Below are 27,355 nucleotides of genomic sequence, written 5' to 3'. Positions count from 1 at the left end.
TACCTTTCAATAAATAACAACCGGCCTCAGCAAGTCTTGACGCGATTATCGGTCTCTGTAATCAAAGATCACCATTCTTAGTGCAAGGGAATACGGTTGGCGGAACGATATTTAACAATTTTCTAAATTCGCCGTCAAATTTCTATGCCACGAAAGACATCGAGCAGGTGCATGAAAAAGCTCTGTGCGTCAAGTGTAATTACTTGTGTTGCGATAAGAAAAATACGGCAAGCATGGATAAAAACACGCCGCTGACTACAAGAATAATCACCCACGAGCACACTATTGGCTGCATCTTTTCTTTTTTTTTTCTCTCACTAAGTAGAAGCTGTTAAAGCAATAGCCACTCAATACACTACAAACTTAACAAGCCTTCTCTTGTAAACATATCCGGAAAGAGGCAACAAACCCACAAAAAGAAAAGAAAGAGAGAGAGAGAGAGAGAAGTCAAACATGGTCGATGTTAAAAAAGCCAAAGTCGAAGTACTGTCGCACTGAATCTCAGCTTTGGCCATAACTGGCCCTTGCGCCATTAAAGATTACATATCATCATGAATATCAGCTTCAACACGCGAGATGTGGCTGAGGTAACGCTCTAGATAAAAAAAGTGGAGACGGCGTCGCCATTTGGAGCAATGAACATCCCCCCTGCTTTCCGCCGTCTGCTTTCTTCGCGAAGCGATACTAGACTTGCCCACAGAGTAGATATCGTTCGAAAGCGGATAAAATAAAAATGCAGCAGCTCCAACGTGCACTGTTGGAGTCCCTATTCGGAGAAGCTTAACCTAAATTGGTAGGGAGTGTTGAATCACGTGTTTGTGTTTATTCAATGTGAGTGCGTGGCGAAACCGAATGCTTTATTGAGGAATTCTGTACAGGAAATGCAATGTCTTGTAAACGCAACACGCTTGCGTAATTTAACGGTTAATCACATCTGTTCGTTGTGGTCACCTTGGTCTTTTGGCACAACACGGCAATTATGTAATGTCGCATAACTGCGGTGATACATTTGTGTTATTGTCTTCGTTCCATTGTCAGACGTTATACAGTGTTTCTCGGGCCCTTTATATCTTGTACTCATGTGAAGTTTTTTTTTCATTATCTGTTCTTTTTGGCGTACATGTATGTCAAAATTCTCGTCTTTCGCGTCACCTTTGGATGACGCGCCTGTCTTTTTTACTTTGTTTTCTCTTTTGCAAAAAGGCCGATCCAGGCGGCTGTGCAGTCTACGAAGCAATGCGGTTAACTTTCGACTGCATTGGCAGTAATTACACTCGTACCGTCAACCTTACCTACTTCGCGAGTAATTCCCGTTTGCTTTGATTTTTGTTTGTTTTCAGTAATTCTCATTTCGTTCGTACCTACATATGGATGCCGTTTGCGCCTCATTACGACATTTCAAAGTAACAAAATTGTTCCCTCGGTTAAAAGGCTACATACAAAGGTAGCTAGATGCCACAAACACGAAACCCGCGTGAAGTCTGCAAAGAACTACTTGTCTTCAGAAAAAAGAGGGGGGGGGGAAGGAAGTTGAAGCGGTGGCTGCCATGTCCTTAACATAAATATATGGTCGCGCCCTTATATTACGAACCGTTGGCCCACTATTTCAGTTTGCTGCCGCTTGCTGTTAATTTTCGTTTGCCTAGCAAATGCCCCAGTCTAGTTTCCATCCCAAGCACGACACATCCGACTCCTCCATCTGTTGATTCGTTCGGTGCCTCTGCCTCTGTAACGGCAGAGGCGCCCAACCGCCTTGCAGTAATGCCTCTGCAACCTGTCCTAGCTGGTGTTTCTAATCACTCTCTTGATCTGCTCGTCTCCTCTAATCCGTGGGCCTGTGTCGCCTGCGCTCTCTAAACTGATTGTTTATCGCAATCCGTTTCGCTATAAAAAAAGATTCACTCTCCGACCTGGCCCCGCGAAAGTGGACGCCCAGCGGAGCTGTTGAAAACCACCACTACAGCTACTGAAGGGGCCATGCAATGTTTAGGACCATGGCGCTCGCGCTGAGCCTCTTGGGAACGCAGTTCGTCAGTTTTGATAGCACGCCGCTGCTGGTCATATTGCCGCTTCTTTTCCCCTCGCCGCTCCTCGTATTCACGCTGCCCCTCTAGAGTCCTAACCATGCGTTCCTTACCCATAGCGGTGCTGCAACAACAATGAAATGAATTGCTAAGCTGGTTCTTTACACGCGCACGCACACGCACACACACGCACACGTCTAGTGACGTCACTCCCACGTCACAAGCTTCCCACGTCGCGCGCTTGTGCACCACTAATGTTTACCAGGGAACGTATGAGCGGCGCGCTATCTGCGCTTTTCATTGTTAGCAGGAGTTCCTTATCATCAAGATTGTCGTTTGGATGCTTGTTTTGGGCTGGCTTGTTCTTTATTGAAACGAATGCGGCGCACTTAATTGCATGCGTGATACCAAAGAACGTATGCACGTTTTTGCTTCAATTGCCGATTTTTTTTTTCTTTTCGCGAGGTTGATGCCGTGAAAAATGCCGACCAACTAGAGGCTAACAGCTTCGCTGTAATATGCGCGCCATTATGAGACGAATTAGGAAAAAAAATATGGCCAGGCGATTACGGAACCATAGGAATGTTAGTCGTGGCTTGCTTCGATAGTTTTCAGAGCACAATCAGATTTGACGAATTAAGCGAGTCACCGAGCGCAAAGGAGGATGACGGATCACTGACTTGGACCTGAAAAGTCACATTTCAATGAGCTGCAAATCAGCACTCTCTCACTTTTTGCCTGTCTCCTCCTTTTTTTGGTCTGTGCCACCTATATAGACCGTCGAGAGAGGGCCAAGGTGAATGAGAAAAAAAAACGTATGAGGGGCTCGCTACATGCGCTTCGCATTGTTAGCAGGACTGCTAACATTGCGAACCCCTCCGACCATGTTAACATCGCGAAACGCGGCAGCCTTCGCTTGAGAAGCGTGTTGTAGAAGTATGTCTTCCGCTTGTTGGGCGCAGCTCGAAGAGGTGCTAGAAGGGCTCTAATCCTGCTGCAAAGCTAGCCATATTGTAGACGTTGAGAGAGGGCACTGAAAGCAAGCTGCGCGGCAATTGCTACCTAGTGCGAAATTGCGGCGCTTTCTAAGCGTTGTTTCATGAAACTATCAAGCTCCATGAACTATCAAGATTGTCAGCCTTCTTAGCCCCTCCGTGGTACCAGCGCCGAGTCCGAACATAAACTTTTTCGTCAGCTAAAGGTATTCTTGAAATACCGAGTACTTTCTTTTTTGCTTCTTGGAAGCTACCATTTTAAGGCAGGCGACATTCACCCCCAGTGAACCCTTCACTACATCACATTTTTTCACCTTTGCTGAGGAGCGGCATTGGAATTGGCAAGAACAACTTACCAAAGAATTGCCGGACAGCAACAGCGCCCACTATTATGGCCACGCTCAGAGCGAAAGTGGAAACCGCCGAGAATGGCCCAAGGAAGGCAGCTGCATCACGGGACACGCACACAAAAATACAGCTTGTCTTGCACTTTTCGCGCGAAATGTTCTAACCAGCGGAAGAGCACGAACCACACAAACTACGCACGCTACATTATTATCCATGCGGTGTTCTTGGCTGAACCTAAGACAGATCCACAGGATGTTCTCCTTACCAATTTTACCAAAAATGAACATTCTCGCAACTGGCAGACTGCCATTATTTAAATGAAGTTGCGCAAATGTTACTTGCTCCGAAGTAAAAACTGGATATTTGAAATGTAGAAAACACCTCCCGTTAAGAGTAGCCTTGTCAGATTTACATTGCGCAGATGGCGTGCCGCCAATGTCACACTATGAGTAGTACCATTTGTTCTAGCTGTACGCATATTGCTGTTTGGTCAGTACGCGCTTCCGATGATGAAGCTTGATGTCGTGAGAGTGACGAAACAAATGTCCACTTCTAATTGTCCTTAGTTGCTTCTTTATTTGATGTAATATACTGTACGCTTAAGCTTACGTTACCCCTTTTAATGAGCTTTATTTATTTCTTATATCGGGTCGTTTATGTTAGGCTTTGATGAACGGGCAGCCTATCACAGAGCAGTGTATATTCTAAAAAAAGAATAAATTTGGTTACTGCGCAGTAGAACCCATTCGTCTCCAAATTCAGCTTTCTTCAAGTTCACTTTATTCTGCACTGGATTCATTGAATCTCCAATTTATTTCCATGAAAGCGCAGATTGGCTGCCAAATACAAACAAATCTCATATAACTGGTGCGATTATGGTCTCAAGCAGGATCAAGGAGGCGCGCGTGATGATGGAAATGCTAACGTGTATTCCACCCTTGCGTTGATTTCTTCAAGGAATGTAATGTAAGCTAAGCAAGTATCACATAAGAAAAAGTCACCGTTTTACCCGAGAGGCGACGCATCGATTGGGACAGCAAATTAGTAGACAACTTACGGAGTGCAATAGTTTTATTCACCGCATAAACATGTAAACAGTCCCTCACTAACTGAATTAACAAACATGATGTCACGCGCGCACAAGCAAACATGCACACATCTCACTCGATGGCCGTGGAAACTCGCTGTCAAAACACTGGAGTGCGGAATCGCGGCAGCAGCAGCGAGCGAGATTACCTTCGTGCTGACTCTCGCTTTAACGCGAACTAACCGGCGAAAACACAGCGCGCACCAACCTATCGTTCCCTGCCGCACTCTGCGCGCCATACGCAGAAGCCGCCGGGTTAGAACTCCCCCCCCCTTCCCTCCCCTGCGCGGCGAGATTGAACTACCATCGTCGGCTCACTCTTGCACGCTTTCACTAGCACATACAGCACATGGCACGCAACGACGATGTTATCGCCTTCGGACTTTATGCGAAACATCACGGCCACAGCAGAAATGCGCTTGGAGTGTCCATGTAATTGCTACTCCAATAAAAAATTCTCAGGGTCTTCTATCTTAAGACGACTTGAAGGCGGAAGCCCAAGTGCCGATTCATTAAAGAGGGACACATGACGCACACATCCCCCTTAATTCGCTTAGTCTACTTCATTTAGTCATCCTTCTTAATATGCTTAGTCATCCGCCTTGTATGGCGAGACTGAACCACCATCATAGGCTCACTCTTGCATGCTTTCACTCGCACATACAGCACATGGCACGCAACGACGATGTTATCGCCTTCGGACTTTATGCAAAACATCACGGCCACAGCAGAAGTGCGCTTGGAGTGTCCATGTAATCGCTACTCCAATAAAAATTTTCAGAATCTTCTATGTTAAGACGACTTGAAGGCGGAAGCCCAAGTGCCGATGCATTAAAGAGGGACACATGACGCACACATGCCCCTTAATTCGCTTAGTCTACATCACTTAGTTATCCTTCTTAATATGCTTAGTCATCCGCCTTGTATCACTTCGTGTACTTATCTTAATCAATCCCCTTAACTGCAAAGGTCGTAGGTTCGACTCTCACCTAAGCGTCTTAACTAACTCTGTCTTAATTAAGTGTCTTAATTAACTACGCCTTCATTGACACTAAATGTGGTGAGTTCGACTCCGACCAAGGGTCGTGGTTTCTACTACCAACTAAGGCCGTGAGATCGAGTGCGTTTTCTTAATTAACAGTGCCTGAATTACCGCACCTTCACTAACACGAAAAATCGCGAGTTTGACTCCCACCGCAATTGTTTGTCTGATTATCTTAAATAGCTCTATTTTAATTAACTTCGCCTTCAATTACACCAAAGGTTATGGATTTGACTCCAACAAATGGTCGCGGCTCTACTCCCACCAAAGGTCGAGGGTTCGTAGCCTTAACTAACACCAGAGGTCGTAAGTTCGACTCGCACCAAAGGTCGAGGTTTCGTAGCCTTTTCGTATGTTTAGTGCCATCGATGCGCGTTCGCCTAAGGTCAATTGACCAATGAAACGTATGAGGTTTTCGCCTTAAAAAGTGGTCAGCCCCACTTGGCTTAGTAATGTGGAAAGTTGGGCGCGTTGGTGACTAATTGTGATACCGTGTAGGTGAAGCAGCGCACAGTTACCAGGAGAAAGCGGAGAGACACAATGCACGCGTCGAGTATTCTTGCGCCTCTCCGCTTTGTCCTGGTCACTGTACGCTTCTTCAACCACATGATATCATGATTACCCACTTGGCTGTAGGATTTCAGCCCCAGAAGAAGACCACAGCTATTGCCGAGATCTCACCGTCCGCCCTAAGCCGGGTGGCGAAGCAACGAGAAGAGGCCAACAGCCTTTAAATAGGGAGATAACATGCACCCGCAGCAGGCCCGTACAAATTCATAAACTACTTGTACAGTCAACCGCACACTTGTCCAGAGCCCGTCCAACGATAACGCCTGGTTCGATATAGCTAGCATATGAGCATACGGAGCCACCGTGCTGGCACTGCATTAATCTTTTTACGGCGAAGCTCTTCACCTCACGGATGTGTATGAATGAGCCGTATGCGTGGTCTCGTAGGGGGGGCTGGCTAACGTCTGTAAAGTGAGCAAAAAAGATAACGAACGATAGTAGGGCGCAGAAGAAGGAAAGGACAAGGGATTGCCCCGCGCGCCGCGCCTGCGCAATGGGGGAGTGCAGCCGCGCTGACCGCCCATATGCTGCCGGCTACGTCTGCCGTGGTCTACCTCCAACGGAACGGCGCGGCAGTTGGGGCGGGAAAGCGCGGGTATGTGCGCAGGGCTAGCCGTCGCGTTGTGCAAGCACCGGATTGTGTATTGCAGAGGTAGACCATTACAACAGTTGCGACTCCAACAAGAACGGGAAGACCGTGCATTGTGCGCCCGTCCGGGAAACGAGCCAAGTACCAAGAGAGGCGTAAACAGCAGAGACGCGACTATAACCAACGACAACGTGCCCGTGCGAAAGCGGAGAATGTGGCCAGTGACTTTGCCTCCGAAGAACGTCAGTGAGAGTCTAATCGTCGGCCTCGAGCGCAAGCTACCGACAAAGATCGCGCACTGGAGGCCGCTCGTAAGCGTGAAGCTTGGTCGTTCGAGTCTGCATGCAAGCGGCCGAAGAGTGAGTGGCCACCTCCTTCGAGTTTCACCGGGGCGAATACCAAATTCAAGAGAATGTTTGCGGAAGTACCTTTTAGCAATAGTTGTTTGGAACGGCTTCGCTGGCTAATCCGCCACTATGGTTCGGCCCGAAATTTTAGTTTTGCCGGTTACCGAGGCTTCAACAGGTGCAGTCACCGGCGATCGCCGCTCGAGGTGCCACACGGCCGCTGAGCAAAATCGAAGTTAACATGCCGCCAAGCATTCAGGGGGCTACGCTCCAAGATCCGTTACCTTTGCTCAGCGGCCCTTCGGCGCCTCCGCCGGCAAATGCCGGCGATTGCAGGCGGTCGCAGCTGCTGAAGCCTCGCGGTAAATGGCAAGACGAAACACATTCGAGAAGTTTTATCAGTGAGTGAGGTGGCGCATGCTCACATGCAAGCTACATAGCTCCGACCGCTATTGGTAGAGAGCGTTGGCGCAGCCCAAAGCGCCGCGATCGAGCGCTACGGTCAGTCAAGTGTGCTGACGACTGTACGTGCTGAGAGTTGACACAAGTCATAAGCCCTTCAAACCCTTCTTCAGCACAAGCTCTGCCGACGACATTGCGTCAGACCATACATGCGCGCCTGAATAAGTTTTGCTGCGAAATCGTCTGGCTTCTCGCGATAAACTTAACCGTTGACTACGTCACCAGCAGACGACGAACCGTTAGCGGATCTGGTAATACCTGCGTTATCCGAAGATGGGGTGTGCTGTGGGGGTGGCACGGCAGCAGTGGGATCGTGCAGGGGCAGCTGCTCGGCCACCGTCTGCTTGATGGCGACGTCCGCGTAGCTCTCCCTGGCGTCGCTGCAGTACACCGAGAACCACTTGAACTCGTTCCAGTGGTGACCACCGGGCAGCTTCACCGTCACGTCTTTCTTGTCGTAGCGCTGCAGCTTGGCATCCCTGTGCACGCGGAGGGGCAGGCGTATAAAATCGGCTGCTTTCGCTACACGTGACCAATCGCACCAAATATTGCTGCAAAGATATCCGTGCAAGGCGTTGGTAAGCGCGTTACGAAATCTATGCCGGATAAACTCCCTATAACGTTCAACTGCCGAGCGCTGAGTCACGATATCCATATCAGGCATGAATTTATTGCGTGGATGACACTCATTTTTCTTTCACGAATCTTTCACTACGGCGTCTACGACCACCGCTCGCGGAGGTCGAACCTCACCAATCAATCGATTTATGAAGCAGTCTTTACCTAGATACTCTACTGAGGGGCGACAAGGTTATTCGCTTCCCATCTTTAAAGACAAGAGCTGGGTTCACTAATTTCAAAATTTTCGTCGACGATTCCACGACATCAACTCTCAGTTTTTCACTACTCCACCCACGCTGTTATAGCATATAAAACAATTTTTTTTCTCGTACCTCAAGAGTGCCGCAAATGTGGAAACACCGAACTGCACTATACAGCACTCAAAAAATGTTGTTTATGTGTGATAGACCCCCAGAAGAGCACTATTTTAAGCAATGTGCATTGTTCTATTACTTGCTTAGGTTTTTCAGAAGCTGCGCGTCCTCAAGTCAAACCGGTCTTGTGTTCCATTAGACGATGGGTAAACTAAACAAGTTGCTGTGTGTTCATGTTTAAATTTCAAGCGCGTAGAACGGACAACAGGACAAGAGCGTCGTGTCAGCGCTGGTGCCAGTCTTTCGGTCCCCGTTAACTTGTCGCTCTTGAATTTTCCAATCCACTGCATTGCGTCAGGGAATACCCATTGAAACGCTGTAGGGTTTGTGCTTGCATGAGATAGTTATTTGCAGAATAAGTTTGAGGTAACATCGCTTTTAATGAAGAATACAGAAATATTAAGAAGCCATGTACATGGATGAAAATGATGACGTTTTTCCTTGTTTTCATGCATTCACAAAGCGATGACCGGTATTTGTTGTCGAAGTAGCGGTGACAACATCTTTTTCTGCCTGAACCCGAACTCTTGGGTTAAGCCCGAATTCTTAGGTTAAGTAGGAGTGTGGACCGGTAATACAAATAATGCTGAAGATCATCGATGAATTGCTAGAAACGACCAAGATTCATCGTCGGGTCAACCAACACATTTATACAATTAGGAACGACTAACAATGAAAGTGTGTAACAAATATTCTGAGCTACCTCTGACATGCATGTGAATCGCGTAGTGTTATTTTGCCGACATGAAGTTAGGCTAGAGTTTAGTTATCGGTGCCGTACACCACCATGACGGTGCATACGACGAACTAGATGCGGGACGGGAATCTTGTTCTTGCCAAAAATATCTACAATGATGTCACGTACGATTATCAAATGACGTCGTTTCAGCTCATACACGATCGGTTGCCACATATCAGATACACATGACTCGGCCTTGCCGAATCAATACATAACTTATAGAACTATATACGTTGTGCTTTGCCAAGCAACTTCTGCCGGCCGTGAGCGAAAGAAAATGGCAGTAAGATGAAAAATTGCACATTTTTCATAGTGAAACTTTTTGACGAGCATCACATAGCACCAACCACGAACGATCACGAGGCTGAGTTCCGCGCGGAAAACTTACGTCAGTGAAAGCAAGCGACGTATTCCTCGCCATCAGACAAATCGTCTTGTATCGTCTTAACCACGGTAATTCGTCCATTTCTTTGTTTCTTTATTTGGGCAAAACAAATACAAGGTTTGCCCGCAAAGTAAGGTAAAAGGAGGACGTAAACCTCCTGAATAAGCTCTTTACCTCGCCGGAGCAGCAGAAGTAGCAGTTTACAAGTATCAATACTAATAAAACCAAATACCACAACTAGTAAAACAGAAAACATAAAAAATATTTACAGCACAATTTTTAAACAGAGTGCAATGTATCAATTGCTTGCAAAATAGCAAGTAACTAAATTTATACAGCCCTGCAACAAAAAGAAAAAGCACATTCTGTTACAAGCATAAGTTATACATTACTAATGTAACATTTGTAATATTACTATTAACATTAAACAGTTTAAAACCCCATTAACATTCATTAAACATGTCTGATCAGAAAATAGCACGTTTAGTATTGCATACTTCAATTTGTGAATTGTTCTACAATTTGTAGCTTCCTCAACGCTGTTACCGTACGCATTGCATAAACGCATGGTTTCATATTCGATACTTTGCGCACCATATTTTGTCCTTCGTTTCTTTATGACTATTGAACGCCATCGGGGCAACGCCCGTCGTTAACTCCGCCGAGGCAAAACACGTAGACTGCAACGGCGGCAGATGTCAAGCTTATTGAGCCTTCCTTAAAAAGCATTTCTCAAGATCTGAATGACGGTTCTCTGACTGCATTGGAACCGTGGCGCCATCTGTCACTGCTTTGTTCGAACACCTCTTTTACAGCAGCGGTGTCAGATGGCGCCACAGTTGCGTTGCACCAAAATTAACTGTTTTTTTAGTGGCGTCGCCGCAGACAACCCCCACTTGAACATATATTAAAGTAATGAATAAAGGGAAAATCAGACATCCACGCGTTCGTAGCAATTGCTACAAAGGAAACCCATACGGGTTCCTCGAAGGAAAAGCCTCATTGTTGAAGAAAAATTCGTCCTGGTGCGGGACTCGAACCCGGGACCACCGCCTTTCCGGGGCACCCGCTCTACCATCTGAGCTAATCAGGCGGCTAGCAGATGGCAGGGCGAAGTCGAATTTGTCGACAACATGAAGCAAAGGCAAGTGTTTGACGTAGTAGTTCTGCGGAAACCCGCAAGGTAGTAGGTAAATTTCTCGAAGGAAAAGCCCCATTGTTGAAGAAAAATTCGTCCTGGTCCGGGACTCGAACCCGGGACCACCGCCTTTCCGGGGCAGCCGCTCTACCATCTGAGCTAACCAAGCGGCTAGCAGATGGCAGGGCGAAGTCGAATTTGTCGACAACACGAAGCAAAGGCAAGAGTTTGACGTAGTAGTTCTGCGGAAACCCGCAAGAAAGTAGGTAAATAATACCTGTAAACTTAGGTTAAAAGTAAGCGCATTCAAGTTTACTACCTCCGTGCCAAATTTGAGCGAAAATCAGGCTATGGTCCAGCTGAAAGATTCCCGGATACCAGCCACTCCAATTTAATGGGCCCGTTGGGCTGGTCATTTCAAAGGTACTAAAAGTCGTAACTAAGCTTCGTCATAGAAATGAGCCCGCTACTATAGTGTGAACAAACTCGGAATAATGCTACTGAAGTCATTTGTCTACGCAATGAAACTTCGTTGTAGACGAGTCGAATGTGCTAGAAGCAAAATATCAGGACGTTCGTCGTTTTATGTGTTTGTCAATACAGAATGCAAAGCGAAACATAATTGACACCTACTGTCCGTTGTCGTGGAGGAGATGAGTAAGTTGCTCTGGCTTGGGGTCGACACTGGGCCCTGCCACGAAGAACGCAGCTGCAAGTAATTGATATAGCGCTTTGAATTGATGTTTAGGTTAAAATTTCGGCATACTAAAGCCACTACAAGACAAAACAGAAACCATGCAGAAACGCGTATATTCAGCAAGAGTGATTGAGTGGGCTAAGTAGCTGACGTGGCCTTGAGTGGAAACTCGTCAATGACTGTGCTAAGTAGCTACAAGCAATTACTTGTTCTACTTCACAGAGTGTGCTACTACGGCTCTCTGTCTCTCCTTGCCGGTAGGCGTTGCCACTGATACCGGCCACTAAACTTGACGAAAAAATGTGGTAGATTCAGGTAGTTGGTGATCCATTCTTGCTGAACCGATGCAGAGGGCGAATCAGACAACAGGTCGACAATGAGAATGACGACCGCTAAATTCAACTATATTTATGGTTTTCTACTGGCCACTCTTAGGGGAGTTTAGAATATTGCGCACAGAAATCCGTTTCTGCCATCTGCGTAGGTTTATATATAGCAAATTCGTTAACAGGCTCTTTCTTCACAGACGCTTCTCGAAAGCTTTAGAAAATTCTGGCCACTATGCCATGGTTCAGTATCTTCGATGAAAAAACAGCTTGCCCTAAGCGACGGAATGCCAGCATTCACTTCTTGTCTCACTTGCTGAACCAATCGGCCGGAAAAGGGAAATGATGAAGACAGTGCAGCAGGCGGTGCTGCGTAAAACAACACGGATTAGGGACACGAGGTCGCCTGTGTTCCTTTCAAGCATGATTTGTTAAAACAGCTCTAATATCGAAACCTTGAGCTGAAGCTTTCCGGATTTTGCAGCGGCGCAAGAATACACAGCCTCAGGAGTCGTAGAAACAAAATGGGTGAGGAGGCAACAAACGATCGCCGTGGCATTTTCGATGACATATGCAGGAGTCTTGCTCGACTCCTGCATATAGTTCGAGGTGGAGTGCCATAATATCATATTCCACATGCTGTGCGCATGACTTTATATGTGTGCGGTAGATATCAGAAGCGCAAACATTCGGGAACGTGAGCGTGGAAACACGGCTTGTCGTCGTTTGCGATCGGTTATCATTTTTCGTTTCTCTTCGCTAGCGAACGGTGTTGGCGACACTAATAAAACCGAAAATTTTACCGGAGCAAGGTGCCAATGCTGAGCTGCTCGCAAAAGTCATGTTGTTCTTTCAGCCCAGCACAATCTATCCGTACTTTCAAAGAGAGACAGTCTTGTCGGGACATGGAAAAACCGTATCCAAAGTTAAAGGGACGCTAAAGCGAAACAATAAATCAGTTTTGATTATTACACCATTGTTTTAGAACGGTGCAGGTGGTAATTTCAAAATAATAGATTGATTAATAGATGAGAAAGTGAAGGTCGAAGTATCAGTATTTGATTGTCGCGCCGAAAGCCCGAGGCCGGTACGTAAGTGTGACGTCAGGGATTCCAAAGAATGTTTTTGGATTTGGGCCGCGTTGGCTGAGTAAAGGTCCCCGGAACTTGCTATGTTTAATATTTGGTTCCTTTACACCACAATGTAGTCAACCTGTACAGCTGTATAAGTGGGTCCTAGAAGACGCCATCAAAATCCATGACGTCACAACGAGCAGGTACGGGAACTTCAATGAGGCGTCGCCACCCGTCTTTCTTTATTGAGCTTTCTCTGGCTTTCGAAGCGTCTTATTGTGGTAAGAGCGGTGTTTTCACTGTCGTAGAAAGGTAATTTAGTGACGCAGAAGAAATCATTTTTCTCCTTAGTGTCCCTTAAGCAGTGGAACCGCTGCGTTGGTTGACAGCGCTCGGTGGATTGGGAGCGCTCGTTGCAAGCATGGTGCTTACTACGTTTGCGAGATAAGCAGTTACCTTAAAGACAATATTCTTTTTCACGCTCTAATCGTGTTTGTAAGAAAAGGATGTTTTTCCGCCCATCATAGCCCTATGTGCGGCTCTGCACGTTAATTCGAGCGCACAGGTGTGGCGTTCAATTGCAAGGACCATAACACTCACATCATTGTACGTAGGCAGAATAGATGATGAGATGAGGCTGTTAGCGTGAACCAAGCCATCTTTGTCTCTAGCAGCCAAAGAACTGTAACAACCTCGATGGTATTGTGGTTTACTGTGCTTGTATGTGTATATATATATATATATATATATATATATATATATATATATATATACAAGCACAGTAAACCACAATACCATCGAGGTTGTTACAGTTCTTTGGCTGCTAGAGACAAAGATGGCTTGGTATATATATATATATATATATATATATATATATATCCATCCCCTGTGCAAGTACGCTCAAAGCACCTGCGCTAGAAGTAAAGAATTGGGCTGACAGAAGAGTAGCACAATGTGGTACTCCATCTCGATAGGTCCTCCTATCACAATGTCTGCGAGCGTTTTTGATTTATACCCTTTATACCACACAGAGCTAGAAGTAGGTGTTCGTCCTTCTTTCCTTATCATACTTTTTCTACTTTGCGCTATACACTCCCGCAGATGTTTCACGGCCTCATGTGTCTTCGTCTCCGTCAAGTTCATCATGCCGCTCAGAGTAAGCATATCCTTACACTAGGATACATTAGTGCTGTGCTGTACACCCAATATATCGCCTTCAAACCCGCCGCGGTTGCTCAGTGGCTATGGTGCTGGGCTGCTGAGCACGAGGTCGCGGGATCGAATCCCGGCCACGGCGGCCGCATTTCGATGGGGGCGAAATGCGAAAACACCCATGTGCTTAGATTTAGGTGCACGTTAAAGAACTCCAGGCGGTCGAAATTTCCGCACTCCTCAACTACAGCGTGCCCCACAATCACAAAGTTGTTTTGGCGCGTAATACCCCATAATTTAATATCGCCTACAACACCTCTGACTCACTTCACATGTGCGCCTTAGCTCCACGTGCTCTTGACACCTGCTGCGTAACACGTGGTCTCTTGCGCCGCCCTGCTGGCTCTGCCTTCACACGCCTGTACTTCTGCGCAGTGCCGTTTCTTCGCCATACAATACACGCGTGTCGTCTGCTATCCTTCCTTAAACATTGCTTCCCAATGCAATTAGACACCTAGGGGCAGTTGCTATAGTAAATGCACACCGCTGTTGCTCCCTCATGAGAGGTTACTGGAGATTACTGGTACCAAGACAATGCGATGCCCATAGCGGCCCAAAACGACGGCAATATGTCAGCACATGGCAACGACAATAAATAAAAAAATAATGTGATAACTGGCGCGCAATTGCAACGATGGTGCATACATGTGGAAACAGCGATTTCCGTTGCCTAAACCTCAACTAACATTGTTGTCTTTGCCCAGATAAATGCCAATTGGCGCTCTTTTTGTCGCGACCATTGCAATGATGATACGAGTAGACATGCATTTCGTCTCCGCGCAGTGCTTTTACGAAAATATACAGTGCGCCCATTCACTTCAACTACGGCATTCGCGTAAGGCAAACGCTAATGCGTCTGACGTCAGCTGAGTTGAGGTTTGTAGCAGATAACCGGTTAGCTCACAACAACCCTCACACCATCCAACGCTCGCCCTAAAGGAGTGGCCTCTCGAGTAGCTTGAGACGACTGTAGGACGTCTGTGTGACAACTACCAGCCTGTCTCGGTGTCGCTGAAACCCAGATATATAAACTGCATCATTCACACTGGTACTTCAGAGCCTCGCGTAGAAATGCGCCCGGCTACGCTGAAACTACTCAAGCATATTTTTTTGCTGGAAGATAACGTAAGCGACCTATAGCTTAGGTATAGTAGAATATCGTTAAAAAAACAGATGCTTTCAACAGAAACGCCCGGAGGAAACTTGCTCTGCCTTCAAGAGATAAGACGAGAACTGAAGAGGCTTTCAAATATTTTTTGGAACGAGGTTTAAAATTTTGCATGCGTTTTTCTAGTAGCCCTAGCGTAAAAACAACATTTAAATAAGTATTTTTATCGCTAGAACCAACGCGCCTCTACAAGTAGCTTGTGAACTTATGAAGAATGTCATTTACTTCTGTATAGTAAGCAAGCGTAATAAAATACATGGTGTACATTGACCTTCTAAATGTGATCTGATTGATGCTGAGACCAGGTCGAACTATTTGATTCATGGAACTTGTGGAGACAGTACATGTAGAATGCTAGTTCCGTTTCCGTAAAGACTTTCTTAAATGGACCCCTAAGGAAACACACTAAATAAGTTTAAACAGAAACAGTATTCTTTAAAATTGTATGGTCGTTTCTCGCGACAATGGCTTGATTATTAGAAGCAAGAAATGTTAGTGCAAATTTCCCTTTTGTTTTCTGATTTCGAAACGAAATCTCACGCCTATCCGTCGTCTTGACGTTGCGGATTTCAAAGTATTCTTTTTGTATTAGTGCCGCGATGGCTCCCAAAAGATGTCATAATCAGTGTTTGGCTCCTTTTTAATACAACGTTGTCAAGGTTTACTGGTAAATAATTAACTTGGAACTAGCAGGGGCTGCCGAAATCCATGAAATCACACTGAGGTGCTGAGGAAACTTCACTACGAGCGTTGCCACGACCTGTCTTTCGTTCTTGCATTTTTGCTGGCTTACCGAGCGTGTAGTAGCGGTAAGAGCGTTGTTTTTGCATTCTAACCCCCGTATTCATAAATGCATCTTAACCTTAAGCCTTAAGCCCACGCTTGACTTCATTTCAATGACGCCTGTCGGGAACGCACCAAAGGAGACGCAATGAGTGTCTTGGGCGTGTTCGCACCAGGCGTCATTTATATCAAGTCAAGCATGGGCTTCAAGATGCATTTCTGAATACGGGGGCTAGTGTAGAAGAATGGTTTGTCTATACGGTGTCCCTATAAGTGTGGTACATAAACCAGCGTAACTTACATCCAGGGCAGCTGGCACCGTACTCAAACCCCCTGAGCAGCATTGTGGCACTGTCAGTGAGGATAACCTCGGTGGCCATGGTATTGTGCCGCTTGGCGGTGAGCATACCCAGGCTTTGCTCCTTGGGCAGCTCGAAGTTGGACGGCACCTTAACGTGGCCGAAGTCGGCCTGCACGAATAGACCGCGAGGAAAATACAAATTGCGCAGCTGGACCATGTTGCCACATCGCTTGTAAGAGTTTATTTTAAGGTGCTAATTACAGCAGGCACTAAAAAAGCCACGTGCACAACTAATGTCAACTATCAATTCACTGCCAGTCGAGTGTGATAGTGTCCAACAGCGCTCGGGACGCGAATTTGAACCGTGAAAATAAATAAATTAGCAAACGCAACTGTGAATCCTTTTTTTTTTCGTTGTTCATGCTTGATAAGGGGCTAATTAGAAATCACAGAGGAGTGTGCTGTTTTTAACCAGCTGTTTACTGTGTTTCCCTTGTACTAACGTGAAAAAGAAAAATCCGGGGGGTTCGCGAGAAACCACGTCGATAACTATAATATGCAGTGCCAAGTGACGATGCATCTTATTGGTTTTTGTAGGGTGGTGACCATAATGGTCGATGGCCAGTGCTACTTTTGCGTTTCTCCAGGCGCACTTACGCGCGAGTTTAGGTCTGAATTTCACAGCTAAACATGCGCGAAAGCACACCTGCGGAAAATTTCAGTCTGAAACGTGATTGAAAATTTACTTAACGAGCTTGCGTCTGCCCTGTTACCAGGCGGCTGCTTTTCTAAGGCGATTATTCCAAGGTCGGTGGAGGGATCATAAATTTGCTGAAGACGAATAAGTGTACAGAGACAACTTTGGTAAATTTGAGTAGTTACAAATCAAAGGCATTGGACAGCGCGGTTCTGCAACGGCTACAGCGATTGCAAAGACACGATCACAAGGAGCACGAGGTGATACTTTATATATGCATTTCTCACCGTGTCCTTCCGTGGATCGAAGGAACGTAGACGGAATGACGGCGAACATTATTGCTCGATAGTGACCGGACGATACAATCCAATGCAACGACGATGCACAACGGTGGATGGCTCTAACCAGTGGCGTGGGTCCGGGAAACGCGAGGGCAAAAAAGGTGGCAAGTTGTTTTTTTTTTTCGTTGCGGCAAGCTCAATGCTACGGAGTACCCATGGGGCCTCTAACCCCTGTTCACCGTTCAGTGTCATTTCTGAATAAATGCTAGCAATACACGCGCCATGGTCCGCATCGCTTGCCTTGCGACGCTGAATTTTCTTGGGTATTCATATGTTCTTACGTTTACTTGCAGCTATTTAATGCGGCAGTGAGATAGCTGGGCAAATCACGCAATACGGAAAACATATAACCGAGTCGTCTATTATGACTATATATGATGAGCGCCAAATCGATTAGGATACTTGTAAGCATAGGAAGGGCGTAAGCAGACACAAGAGAGCGGCGACTGGAGATGTACCCACTGCTATAAGCCTTCGTCCGGCAGCGGGCACAGAAAGACAATCCACTCCGTGCTGGTGATGTTACTGCAGAATAATTTGGTGACGGCATTTCCATTTATGTAGCCGGTGCACCGCACCACAAGACTGTGCTTGTAATTTATTTATTGAAGCTTGTTCAATCTACTCATGTTGTTTCTTGTAACGCCCGCGTTCCGAAAAAAAATATTGTTTTTGCCACCACTGCTTTGCCACCGCACCGGTAGAAATTAATAAACGAAGATATGTAAATTCGCGCCCTTAACGAAGCGCCTACATGCGCAACTTAACAAACGAGAAATTACTCGTGGAACATTTCATCGGAGTTTAACTTACGTAAGCGATTTTGCAGTACATGCCGATAGCCTTGTATTCGGTGATCTTCCTGGGCAACTTGAGGTACACTATGGCATTCTTGTAAGCCTTGACGGGCTGGGTGCTGCAAACCAGTGTCGTATGTAACAAGGTGAGATTTATATTGGGGGCAAACACAATAAATAGTGCCATGAACTAACCGTAATGGACACTGTATGTTCAAAAAGGTCAGCCTGCGCCAGCATCAGCATCCCAAAAGTGAAGCACTTCGTCCAACAGCCCAGTGAGCACTGATTTTTGCTGCTCTACTAGAAGTAGTTTCTTTCTCTGTGGGCAGCCGCAAGTGTTAGTATGCGCGTGCCTTCTGCTTGCCTCCAGGAAAACTCATTCGTCTGGCAAGGTTATTGAATATTTCAGATACGCTCTCTTAATGCCGCGACGCACTGCGCTCCGGTGAAACGAAGCAATGATGTAAACCGACAGACGTCTTTAAGTGGAGCGCAAAATTCTACGTGATCTTAGCAAACGTATCACGGATGGAAAATTGTCCACCCTTGCGTTAATGCCCTTGTGCTTAGAGCTGTCGGCTGTCACTTATTTCATGAGTTATTACGGTATCACGGCGACGAGAGGGCGCTACGGCATGAACGGCAGCAGTACCTCGCCGTCGCACGCCTGGTATTGTAGAGATACCTAGCTATTTGTGCGTCAGAGACACCTAGCAGATACATGGGCCTCAAAGATCTCCATGGGGCCTAAGTACCCCACTACGCAGACTTTCAGGAACAAATCGCTAGTCGGTGAAACGAAGCCTTTCAAATCGTTGTTTCAGTTTTCCGAGCTTCGGGGCAAGCGTTCGTTAAAGCTGCTCCAGCATACCATCAAGTGAGCGACGTGACCATTCTTCGGTGCTACGAGCACTGTTGTTCAGAATGAATGCCTCACAATGTGAATTTAATAAAATACCTGGCAGATATACATTAAGGAGCATTACAGGGACGCTATAGGGACAAGCAAGCATAAAGTAGTGCTCGAGATAATAGATCAGTTGTCAGAGTAAAAAAAAAAAAATACGCGCAGAATTTCCTGTGGGAGTTATCTAAAGTATAGGTAAGCATTTTCTGCTAATCACCTGCTATGTTGTCGTCGTATGCTACTGTGTTTGATAGTTTTGGCAGAAACACAGCGCAAGAATCATGAAACGAAGATTCGCGGTTTCAACACCGACATGTTAACTGAGACCAGCATAAGACGGCGAAGAGGCGAGTAGTAGCGATGTTCACTCATCTTATAGATAACTCCCACAGGATGTGCACGTGGAATGAAATAACCAAGTAGAATTTCTAAATGAAGCAAATATATCCTACATTTATTGTGTACACAGTCTCTTGTTTGGCTCTTCTTCTTACGCTTCTTTATCTTCAAATTGGCGGATAGTGCGTTTCGGTGATACCGCTGCTTCGTGGAAAATGAGCACTGGGCGATGCGTGATGTAGTACGTGACGTAATTGAATAGTTTCACATTTCGTTGACCTCGTATGCGGACGTGTCAATGACGTTGCCTCCGGTCGATGCAAACCATGATCAACTCTACTGCGCGGGCGCCTCCGTATGGCGCGGCCGCGTGGGCCTTATGTTGAAAGTGATCTGCGATGGGCACAGATTGTACGGAGCGCTGATAGCTTCGTGTGCGCTGTGTCCTTGCCTCTTAGTTCGCGTTGAAGCGAGATGCAGCACGAAGGTCTATTCGATCGCTGGTGCAGGCCCCATCTTGAAAGCGATCGTCGTACGTCACGGACGGACGGACGGCCGGCCGGCCGAACGGTTTTTCTAGTTGTGCACACAAAGAAATGTTACGTACTTAAAACAGGCGCTACCAATTCGTGTCTCAGTAGCTGAGTGGCTAGGAAGCACAGGTTGGCACAATAAGTGGATACGTCCCAGTATTTATGTAGGCTGTGTGTTCACTCCTACCTACGTGCACTCCCACTTTTTCCCTACATATCCCTCGTCGAGCTCACCAACAATCACCCGCGTTCATAGTCACTTCCATTCACATTTTCTGGCACCCACTCACGCTTATACTTGCACCAACACTTACTGACTGCCATTCACTCAAGTGCACATCGACGTCACACTGTTCAATCCGGATCGCGATCAGGCTGCTACTACATGGCCACTTTCTATCCCAATCTTGCTTGATCCGGATCAAGGCAACCGTGATCCGCGCGTCGCGATAGAGCGTCTTGATCCGTTCGTAAGCTGACGACCATGTAGATCTGAGACTTGCCCACGATCAGCAGGCAGCGATCCCATTAACCGCAATGCCAAACAAAACAACATTTTTTTTGCGAAACAAGTTACATTACAATATCATGCCATCTAAAGGATGTTGTTAACCCACTTACAACATGTGGTGTGCTTGAGCTCGCCCAAACGCAATCCTGATCGTCAGAACGTGTAGCAGTGATGATTTTCTGTCGCGACCAAGTAACTCGAACCGGACAGGACTTCATCGCGATCGAAAGCGGCCGTGTGACAGTGGTATTACACTAACGTCCACTCGCCTTCACCTGCAGTGCATCAAGTTCATAACCACGTCCACTGTAGAGCACTGCGCGGCGCGGCCCGGGCTCGCTTTGTGAAGCCCGATCCCAGCCCGGGCGTTTATTGCTAAGTTTAGCCGTGGCCCGCGTGTGAATGCACAGGCCCGGCGTGTAGGTGAAAAAGTATTTTTTTTTTCACTTACAAATTTTACTTTATGTGTCAGCCTTACGTTCTCCGTGTCTAATCGGTTGCAGTGTATAAACAATACAAGACTGACATACTTTTCTACCATGAAAACATCGGTGGTCTGGCCCACTGCCGTTGCTGTTAGTTTTCCCCTGGTGCCCATGCATTTACCTTGATCTGACGATTTGGTCCTAAGATGTCATTTAGCGTGCGAATATATATATTTATATAGTGCAATTCACAAGCAATCAGCATAAAATAAACGCACAAGTAGAGGGACATGCCTTGCGTTAGTGTGAAAATAGTTTACTTGCATCGACATTTGAATAGGCCAATCGCAAAAGACGGCAATGGGTTAGAGCGGTTTTTTTGTGTAATTGATTTTTTCTTACGCTGAAACAATGCTCGTTTTTTTTTTCTTTGTGCAAAAGTACAAAATTTGAACTTCAACTGTTTTTCCATGTTCTTTGCTGAGATACACTAAAAGCCAGCTTGGCGCAGAATGCCTTGGGTCATGCCATGCATAATGTTCGCGTGTGCTCGAAGGTACGACTCAGGCCCCCTAATGAGCGGGGCCGAGTCCATCTATCTATCTATCTATCTATCTATCTATCTATCTATCTATCTATCTATCTATCTATCTATCTATCTATCTATCTATCTATCTATCTATCTATCTATCTATCTATCTGTGTATGTAAGTATGCCTGCATGTATGTATGTATGTATGTATGTATGTATGTATGTATGTATGTATGTATGTGTGTATGTGTATGTATGTATGTGTGTGTTTGTGTGTGTGTGTGTGTGTGTGTGTGTGTGTGTGTGTGTGTGTATGTATGTATGTATGTATGTATGTATGTATGTATGTATGTATGTATGTATGTATGTATGTATGTATGTATGTATGTATGTATGTATGTATGTATGTATGTATGTATGTATGTATGTATGTATGTATGTATGTATGTATGTATGTATGTATGTCCGCATATGTATGAGTTCGAGAATCTGCGTTGGATCCGGGCCGTGACGGCAACAATTCGGTGGGGCGAGACGGAAAAAAGCCCGTGTGCTTAGATTTAGGTGCCCATTAAAGACTCTTCGTCGGTCAAAATTAATCCAAGGCCCTGCATGACGGCCTGCCTTATCATCATATCATGGTTTCGGCATGCAGAAACCCTGATTTTCGAGTGGCACTAAACGATAATATTAGGTCGATCTCGATGGATAAAGTATTCGTTTGAATGTCTATCATCATTCTGTGTGCCAATATGTTACTTTTTTCTAGAAAACTACGCCCTACTAAAACGAACGAGTTCACCTAATCTCCACGTGACTACCATATGTGCCGCTGTTTTAGTCTTTTGGTAGTCTGCTTGCGTTAGTCGCTGAAGCTATCACCGCTTCGGGGCTCTGCTTTGGTTCCGGTTACCGGAGACGCTCACTCTTCTCGGACGCCAGTGGCCAGAGCGGGCAAGGTGGAAGAAAGCGATGCAGCTCACAGTGGCGGGAAATAGCAGCCACTCTCTAAGAATCGAACATGCGGACATCCCGTTTCAGCTGTACTGTAGTCCACAAGACATCGCGCCACTCTTAACTGCTAATTTTGTCATTTTCTTGAAGAAATACAACTTGGTTTTCATTTCGATGAGGAATTCGTTAATACAGGAGCCTGGTCTTGCACTCTAGCTCAGCTTCATAATTTTCTTTCGTGTCCTTTTATTTCTTTTCTAGATTATAGTATGTGTGTATGGGCGTGTAAGTATGTGTGTTTGCATATGTACAGGCGCCGACAAGAGTGGTGTACTCCACGCAGTCCACGCAGCGGGAACCGGAGCAACGGCACACTGCATCGCGACGCCATCTACAGGCGGCATCTGGGATCGAGACAGCCAATGGGTGCCCTTTATTATCGGCAAACATGATCCCAGATGCTGCCTGTAGATGGATTTGCGATGCCGTTTGCCTTTGCTCCGGCTCCCGCTGCGTGGGCTGCGTGGAGTACACCACTTTTGTCGGCGCCTGTACGTCCTTTAAATGCTTGGTATTATATTCATCCCCGGCTGCGCTAAGGACGCGTGCGGCGTGCGTTGGGCACCAGGCATGCATGAATTACTGTACACACCTTCCTCCTTCGTCCGGCAGCTGGTCACCGTCTTCTTTAAGCTCGGCTGCTGAGGTTGACGCCCAGAAGAACGCCGCTGTGAAAACAAAGTGATCGTTCATTCTTGGCATGCTCAGTAATACCCAACACAAAGCTCTCTCTTGAATCTCCAAAGAAACGAAACAATGAAGTTTCTACTGATAAACTCATATTTCTGAGATCGCTGTGGACAATTTCGTGGTACGAGGTCGATAACTACTATGTCAAATGAAGATCACAGTCAGTTTTTTTTTATGTAGCGTGGGAATGACGGAGTTAATAGATAGGCATGACATCATGTATAACGAGCAATTTTAACTATTGTGGCCTCTGTGGCATAGTAACGTTTTCGAAAAGAATTTCTTTCTATGATTTTTTGCATACTTCAGTGTAGTCCACATTTAGCAAAAGAAGGCAATGACGACAGCATGAGGACAGTTTCACTCCATTTACTATTACTACTATTGATATCATTACTCTATGACTGGTGTCCTCTCGCTCCAATAAGCGAATTGTTACTATTCGACGTGACCCAGATGAAGGGTATGTTTTTCAATGACGCATACGATTCGTTCCTGGCCGCCTTGCACGTGGACACGTACTCTCTCTCTCTCGCTCTCTCGCTCTCTCCACTCTCTCTCTCTGTCTCTCTCTCTCTTTTTTACCTGTATGGCCAAAAATAAGCGCCTGCGAAATATAGTGCTCGTGCTCTCCCCGTTCGACCGCTGACCAAACCACTATAGTTACGTTTGTTTCATCGCTCAAAATGTACCTATATATGACTAAACTGTTGCTGCCGATCATTTGAGGTGGTGGTCGTAAGCTGCAACTGAAATTGGCGTACTCGGGCTCTCTGCTACCACTTTCGGCTATGCATTCGAGTTCCAAAAAGATACTGCCTCAGCCCCGGCAGTTGCGTGCTCTCGCACGTCAAAGCAGCGTGGCCCGTTTTGTATTCAGTGAGACGAAACACCACGATGTTTTCACTGTGTTGCTAGGTAACGTGATACTAGCGTGATAATGATCTCAAAGCGATAGTACGCCTCGGAGTGAAAGCAGTACGTATCCAATTGAAGACTAATGCGCAGGCCAACGCATGTTTATACTGGGCTACCCTCTTATTGATCCGACCATGGGACACCTAATTTGTTTATTGAAGACACCCGAAACAAGGCAGGAAGTTACCTACATCAAAGTGCATGATATGAGTCAAAGAATGGTTCACCATATTTAAAGCTGTACTATGTCCGAGACGTACCGGGACCTCGGCCGTCGTACTTCAGGTTTGTGATGACGATGCTTCTATCGCCGGCGGCGTACATGGTGCCGCTGAAATCGTGCTCATATGTCTTGATCTGGCCGATCAGCTTGCCATAGTATGCGCCAAAGGCACCTGCGAGAACATGAGTCTGCGCTCAGCAAAAGTCGTGTTTAATCACACTATGCGTTCCAGGCACAGTGGATCTCTTGCTACAACATTCTTGTATCGAGCAGGAAGTGGCGGATTCGCTTGATATGTGCAACGAGGGAACTGGCTAGCTGTGGGAATGTGAGAACTTGCTATACCGCACTGGTTGCAAGAGAACCGGCTAGAAATTGTCAGAGTTACTCGGCATTTTTCTCCTACAGTTCCTTCTATAACGAAATTGTCGATTTCAACATATCGCTATTTAATTTCATTTGCGTAGTTTGCCTGACAAGAAGGGAAAAATATTAATTAGAAACGCCTGAGGGTCCGTTATGTGGCTACAACGTCTCCTTCTCATAATTATGTGGGCTTGTACTCCTTCACACTGAAGCGCGATCTGCAGGCCTTCCATTTGTACTAAATGAGGTGTCACGCATTGTCAAACAGTAAACAGGGTCAAGTCAGGAACGTTCAGTTGGTACTCCGGATGTATTAACGAAATTGGGGGCGGTTTGTGAAAATCCCAGGTGATTGATGACTTTCTCCTTTATGCCCGTAGTGGAAAGGGCCGCTGGGCACAGTGCTAATACTGCTGCAAAACGTTTTCCTTTTTGATGTTTCGACAAAATGTTCATGAGCCGCTCAAAGCATGAACAATGTTGGCTGCAGACGGGCTGGTGTTAACTAATTCTGTAGAATGTAGCTTTTGGCTAGCGATAATGGTGAGTAATGATGAACACGATACGACGATGTTGAGAGCTGTCTCACCCGCGACCATTTATGTCAGTAAACTCCGAGGAGCTTTACTGAAGAGTTTGATTGGTGAATCGGAATGAGGAATAAGCCTTGCGCAAGTCCTGGCGAAGACATTGTACAATAAAGGCCTCGGCTCGGAAGCGATTTTGGTCACATGCTCAATCAACGGAGAGCATATGAGCGTTTCTGAATCGAGCGCCTTTTATAACGCTCACTTAGAGTTTGGGATCCCAATTATCTACTTCGTGCTCAGCCTGAAAACGCTAGATTTACTCGATAATTTTTTTTTGCTTTTGAGCTCAGGCTTTCAAAGGATTTGCACATGATAAAATTGACTTATTTGGTGTTGCAAGGCGTGGCGCTCTTCCAAATCAAATCAAAACTTTTGATTTCCCGCAAAGAACAGCTTGCTTGGAGAAGTTCATGAGCTAACCGTTATGGACAACTTGATTGGGTCTAATGACGTTTAAGTAGACAGCATTCAAGAGCGTGAGAGCACAAGGTGTTATTCTGATTAGTATGAATTACAAGGATGGAAGAGGAAGTGATTTCCTATTGTATGAGCATGACCGTATACGTGCTAGTCGCATCAGCAAGAGATAGCGTGAGACTGGCAATAAGGAAAGAAAGATACCTTTTGGAGCGATTATTGTCAGGATAACAGCAATGGTTGGACGGAGAGCCATGTTTAGATGCACACTCGTTGGACGCAGCGAGAGGGATCTGCAAAGAGCTACAGCAAGTTGGATGCACCAGCAGGAAACGGCTTCTGAAACGCTTCGTCGTTTTCTTCTCTGCGTCTGGTTTGCTTGAGTTTTAGGAATGCAAGAAGGAAAAGGAAGTTTTCTTTTTTCATGTTGGATAACAGATTTATTGTTCAGTGATTCCGCCTTCTCTGTCCACTAGCTTTCAGTACATGTATGTTTGTCTTGCTCGTTCCGTTTGCTTTACATTGTTTCTCTTAATATCGAGGAACGTGTTGGTTGGTAAGAAATTTATTGAATTGTCCTGCAGGTTTTTGGTTACGTGGAGCGTGCTATTTTTTCGTTGTTGTTGATTAGCAAACTACAGACCGCCAACGATGAGGTCGACCTGTCTGTATTTTGTTTCTACATATACTATATTAGGCATGTGCCAGTGCTGCCGGAATGGTCATCACCATCATCAAGCTCAGCGGCCTTGAGAACCAGCGCTGAAAGCAATGATGATAAATCTGTGTTTATTTAAAAAAAGAACACAATTGAGCAGATGAAAGCTGTCATGGTTAGCGTCATGTATAAGTGATAAAAATGCTAAATACTGCAGCGCTCGAAGTCCGCGGATATTTGAGGAAGGAATGAAGTGACGACCTTTACAAAACAAATCCATTCGTTCCTCTGGTGTTCCTTTAGCCATATTGGTTCGTGAGTGTTAATGCGATAAGTATTTTTAGGGTACTTCACGCACCATCCATCCATCCATCCATCCATGCATCAACCGTCCGCCCGTCAGTCCATCCATCCATCCATCCATCCATCCATCCATCCATCCATCCATCCATCCATCCATCCATCCATCCATCCATCCATCCATCCATCCATCCATCCATCCATCCATCCATCCATCCATTTTGCTTTCTTTCCGAGGATGATCTATCTATATATTTAGGCATTCATCCGTTGTTCCTTTCTTTCTGGGGATGATCTATCTATATATTTCTCTATTCATCCATTCATTGTTCCTTTCTTTCCCGGGATGATCTATCTATATATTTCTCTAACCATCCATCCATTGTTTCATTCTTTCCGGGGATGCTCTATCTATGTATTTATCTATCAATCCATCCATCCATCCATCCATCCATCCATCCATCCATTGTTCCTTTTTTTCCAGGGTTGACCTATCTATATATTTCTCTATCCATCAAAACATTTTCCCATAATTTGGGTCCCTCGCAGTGGCCATTCAGTGGTATAATGGCTGGCGCATCTGGGTGCTGTGCTAATGGAACAGGGCTTCTGACCAACTGTCGGAACAAGTTTGGCCACAAGATACATGCCACTGTTCAATGGATCTCATTAACCCTAACTTGGGTCAGTGCGTAGGTGCATTGGACACGTGCCGTTCTTGAATAAACATCTTTGACACTAACTTTAGTAAATATGTGTCACTTAGCATGTGGCGCTTTTCTGCGGCAAAAAAACGTTTGCAAATAATTCGGT

At 45.8% G+C, this 27,355-nt stretch overlaps 1 protein-coding gene across 1 annotated transcript; it reads right to left on the bottom strand.

The window, feature by feature from the left end:
• Nucleotides 1-9: 9 nt before the first annotated feature.
• On the bottom strand, nucleotides 10-25,856 carry LOC142588766 (uncharacterized). Its single transcript, XM_075700585.1, has 9 exons — nucleotides 25,789-25,856; nucleotides 24,249-24,383; nucleotides 22,973-23,048; nucleotides 18,133-18,235; nucleotides 16,282-16,450; nucleotides 11,355-11,430; nucleotides 7,723-7,943; nucleotides 3,376-3,465; nucleotides 10-55 (listed from the first exon to the last, which is right to left on the bottom strand). The coding sequence occupies exons 1-9, from the start codon at nucleotides 25,838-25,840 to the stop codon at nucleotides 27-29; spliced, it is 951 nt and encodes a 316-aa protein (XP_075556700.1). The 5' UTR covers nucleotides 25,841-25,856; the 3' UTR covers nucleotides 10-26.
• Between the last annotated feature and the right edge of the window lie 1,499 nt (nucleotides 25,857-27,355).

The sequence above is a fragment of the Dermacentor variabilis genome, chromosome 7 (genome assembly GCF_050947875.1).
Source record: "Dermacentor variabilis isolate Ectoservices chromosome 7, ASM5094787v1, whole genome shotgun sequence".
NCBI classification, from domain to species: domain Eukaryota; kingdom Metazoa; phylum Arthropoda; class Arachnida; order Ixodida; family Ixodidae; genus Dermacentor; species Dermacentor variabilis.
This window is presented reverse-complemented; position numbering and strand designations above follow the sequence as displayed.